Source organism: Zingiber officinale, chromosome 6A, assembly GCF_018446385.1.
Source record: "Zingiber officinale cultivar Zhangliang chromosome 6A, Zo_v1.1, whole genome shotgun sequence".
Classification (NCBI taxonomy): domain Eukaryota; kingdom Viridiplantae; phylum Streptophyta; class Magnoliopsida; order Zingiberales; family Zingiberaceae; genus Zingiber; species Zingiber officinale.
The window spans coordinates 145,033,002-145,037,612 of record NC_055997.1 but is presented as its reverse complement, the minus strand read 5'-3'; the positions used below and the strand labels follow the sequence as shown (position 1 = coordinate 145,037,612).

General features: G+C 53.2%; 1 protein-coding gene across 1 annotated transcript; it reads left to right on the top strand.

Moving 5' to 3' along the window:
- Nucleotides 1–659: 659 nt before the first annotated feature.
- Nucleotides 660–4,173, top strand: LOC121998499 (glutamate receptor 2.7-like). The gene is made up of 5 exons (XM_042553449.1): nt 660–1,105; nt 1,200–2,503; nt 2,568–2,880; nt 2,954–3,360; nt 3,433–4,173. Exons 1-5 carry the CDS (start codon nt 793–795, stop codon nt 3,955–3,957), a joined length of 2,862 nt encoding a protein of 953 aa, XP_042409383.1. The 5' UTR covers nt 660–792; the 3' UTR covers nt 3,958–4,173.
- The last annotated feature ends 438 nt before the right edge of the window (nt 4,174–4,611 follow it).

Sequence of the window (4,611 nt, the reverse complement as noted above, 5' to 3'; positions counted from 1 at the left end):
AAAGTTAAATTATCAGGAGGGTAAAATAGGAAATGCTTTTAAAAAAGTGCGCTCTTTGGTAAATACTAAAGTAATATATGCCTTTTGATAAATTCAAATTTTTAAGTGCGCACTTTGGTAAATTGCAGTAGTAAAATCGATTCAATTAATTAAAAAACAGTAGGCAGATAGAGATAAAATAAAAAATAAATATATAATATAAAAATTTTATAATCGTTATACATGATTTAATAATTTTAAAAATTTATCTATATAGTTCAATAAAAAAGTCAAATTAATTTTGCATTTGAGCCTATTGAAATTGACGTACTAGATTAGGCAAACCGTGATGCAACTTTGACCGGATTGGATCGGGCCAAATGTCACCCCGCATAATTATATGGACAGACTTCATTAATACTTGCGTCCTATTCTATCCGCCATCACATTCACACATAAACAAAACACGACACTGTGACAGTGCCAGCGATTTTCCTGAACCAATAATTTCACCAGCGGTTCAATTAAAGATTCGTCGTAGTTACAACGGTCCCCATTCAGCTCGACGCGTTAACGGCAAGCGACTCGTCCACGAACAACCCCGGTCACAGTAAAACCGCTCACCGTCCTTATACTCAACCCTCACTTCACGAGAAACCCTGCCAATTTTACGCTCACCTCTCGCAGCGGAGTATCGGACTCCATCGACCCAAGGTCGTCTTTGTTTATCCAAGTCAGTGCCCAGCGACGACCGTGACCCGCAGCTCCTCTTCAGGAAATCCGTCACCTAATCGTCTTCCTCTACGTGTAAGGATGGGTGGAATGGCGCAGTGGGCTTCGATGGAGAAGCGGCTCGGTTTCCTTCTCTTTTATATCTCTTGTTCTGCACTATTCTTCAGCATTTTCTCCGGCCGGCGTCGTGTAGTTTTGGCCCAGGATTTGGCGACGGCGCGGCCGGTCGACGTCGGCGTCATACTTGACCTGGAGAGCCTAACAGGGAAGAGGAGCTGGACCAGCATTTCCATGGCACTCGACGATTTCTATGCTGCCCATGGGGATAACAAGACGAGGGTGGTTCTTCATCTCAGGGATTCAAAGGCAAGCGCGGTTGGAGCAGCAGAAGCAGGTAATTAAGAATGGCGAATCACCCGCAGGTAAATTTGTTTTGATTTTACAGTGCTCGATCTAACGCACAAATGATGGTGATGAAACACCTGCAGCGGTTGACTTGATGAAGAACGTTCACGTGTCTTGCATCGTCGGCCCACGGACGTCCACCGAGGCTGCCTTCGTCGTCCACCTCGGCGACCGCGCTCGAGTGCCCGTCGTCGCCTTCTCGGCTACTAGCCCCGCCCTTCGCTCCCCATTCTTCGTCCGCGCAACCCCCAGCGACTCGGTGCAGGTCCCCGCCATCGCCGCCCTCGTCCGACACTTCGCCTGGCGCCAAGTCGTCCTCGTCTACACCGACTCAGAGTACGGCACCGGCGTCGTTCCCTCCCTCATTGACGCCCTGCAGGATGCCTACGTCCGCGTTCCCTACCGCGCTGTCATCCCCGCCGCCGCCTCCGATGATGACCTCGACCGCGAACTGCGCCGCCTCAAGGATATGCCCGCGCGGGTCTTTGTCGTCCACGCGCTGCCTGACCTGGGAATCCGCATATTTCGACTGGCGACGGAGCTAGGCATGATGACTGCAGGATACGTGTGGATCGCCACCGGCGGCATCTCCGACGTTCTCGAAATGGTAGACAAAATGCCCATGAGCGGCATCATCGGCGTCCGCTCGTACGTGAACCGGTCCAAGGAAGTACTCAACTTCACGAACCGCTTCCGATGGCGGTTTCAGAGAGACTATCCAGCGGCGCAGGTCGCCAATCCATCAACGATTCAACTGAGGGCGTACGACACGGTGTGGGCGGTGGCGACGGCGGCGAAGAAGCTGGATCCGTCCTTGATGCGCTCGTCCATTGACCGCACCGCGCAATCCGGAAACGTCTCAACCGATTTAGGGCGCCTCGGCGTCAGCAAAACAGGGGAAGCACTTCTGCACGCTATTCTCCGCACTCGGTTCCAAGGGCTGACGGGCGATTTCCTGCTTGTTGACGGTCAACTCCAGCCGTCGGCGTTGGAGATAGTCAATGTCGACGGTGGAAAGCTAATCACCATTGGGTTCTGGACGCCGGAGGAAGGCGGAACCCTAAAGCAGCAGCTAAACTCCACCAACGACACCGATGTCCTAAATTCCGTGGTCTGGCCAGGCAGCCAGACCGATGTCCCGAGAGGCTGGGAAATCCCGACAAACGGCAAGAGGCTCCGAATCGGCGTCCCGTTGAAGCACGGTTTCGACCAGTTCGTCAAGGTGGAGACCGATCCGACCACCAATCAGACCCACGTCTCTGGCTACTGCATTGACGTGTTCGAGGCGGTCATGCATCGGCTTCCCTATCCTGTCGCCTTCGACTACATCCCGGCGGTGAATTCCGACGAATCCTACGACAATTTGGTCTACCAAGTCTACTCTAAGGTTGGTCTCCGCTGCAATATAACCCCTAATTCGGTGTCAAATTGTTCAATCTTTCGTTGGACAGAATTTTGACGCGGTGGTCGGCGACACCACCATCCTCGCCAATCGAACTCATTTCGTCGACTTCACGATGCCGTACGCAGAATCGGGGGTGTCGATGGTGGTGTCGGTGGAGAAGAACAATAGCACCGGCATGTGGATCTTCTTGCAGCCGTTGACTCCCGACCTCTGGTGGGCTATCTTCGCCGTGTTCGTGCTCACCGGATTCATGCTGTGGATGATCGAGCGCCGCAACATCGAGGAGTTTCCCGGCACGCCGTTCCAGCAACTGGGCACCGTCTTCTACTACGTTTTCTCTATTGCCTTCTTCGCACACGGTAAAAAAAGCTGCCTTTACCTCCTTTTTTTCACTAATTGGGTGTCCATCAACTGTTTACGATATTGATTCAGCGGAGAGGTTGACGAGCAACCTGTCGAGGTTCGCGGTGATCGTCTTCTCGTTCGTGGTACTGGTACTGACGTCGAGCTATACGGCGAGCCTGACGTCGACGCTCACTGTGCGGCAGCTGCAACCGACGGTGACGAACGTGGACCAGTTGCTAGCCACCGGCGCTTTCGTCGGCCACCAGGACGGCTCCTACGTTGTCGGGATGCTGGAGAGGATGGGAATCCACGCGAGCAAGCTGAGGAACTACAGCACATCGGATCAGTACGCGGACGCCTTGGCGAAAGGCAGCGCCAGGGGAGGCGTCGACGCGGTGTTCGACGAGATACCTTACCTAAAGCTCTTCCTGTACCAACACCCCGATGATTTCACCATGGTCGGCCCAACCTACAAGACCGATGGCTTCGGCTTCGTAAGCTCTCCACACCCAGAATTAGAGATGGATTTCCAGAAGTTAAGAACTGATCGGCCTTTTGCTCAACAGGTGTTCCCTCAAGGCTCGCCGCTTGTCCCGGACATATCGAGGGCGATACTGAACGCGACAGAGGCCAGAGAGCTGGCACTCATCGAGTCGAAATGGTTTGGCTTTCCGAAGAACTCCACAAGCAAAAGCAGCGGCAGCAGCTCGTCGAGCTTAGCGCTCCATGACTTCGCCGGCCTCTTCGTCATCACCGGCGTCGTCTCGGCGGCGGCTTTGATCATCTTCCTGGCCAGATTCATCTACGTTGAGCGAAATGGGCTGCAGGAAGCGGCTTCGACGGAGACCACTTTGTGGAGGAAGACGGTGGCCTTACTGAAGCACTATCACGACGTGGAAGAACCTCCATCTTGTCCTACGTCGAAGAGGGATGAGAACGGCGCTTTAGGCGGTGATCAAATTCCGGCGACTGGCTCACAGAGTCCGGAGAGCGTATCGAATCACTCGCTGTTCAGCGCTGCTTCAGGAGAGGAGGGAGCGTCCTCTTCGGAGCTAAATAGCCCAATGGCAGAGAGCAGGGAAGCAAGATGATCTTCCGACATTGACAGAGGCAAAAAACTGACACGAAGAAGGCAAATACGCAGAGAAATTCAGAAATAACTAGTCTTGTGGCGTCTATTAAATTTTATTTTGGACAATTAATGAATTTAAGTTTTAAATCAAATATTCAAAAATGTCTCGAAGTTCTTGTTCAGCATTCCAACCAGATTATCGATCAGCTCAACGAATAATTCCATTGAGTTTAAATTTAGAGAGTTCCCATCAGAGTCAAGAGGGACAAAAACACGAGTGAATCATATCTACTCGCGGAGAATGCTCTGATCGGTCTGGACCGGGCTGAACCGGTTCAATCTGGACCGTGATGTTGAATCGAATCTAGCGAGCGGCATTCAGACGCCGCACGTGCGACGCGAGCTGAAGCGCCGGCGGGCCTACGGCCGTGCTCTCCGCCGCGTTGCAGCTCAGCGACTGGATCACCCTCCACGACCCTCTCCTCCAGCGATCGGTATTCTCCGCCGCCTCCGCTCTCTGCCTCCTCTTCCGGCTCCTAAGCTCCTCCATCCGCATCGCCGCAGAGACCCTCATCGGCCCCGCCGCCAACAGAAACCATCTCGGCGGCAGCTTCTCCGGAGACGAGGCTTTCCTGATCTTCTCCGATGAACGCCGACTCAGCCTCCGGTGATC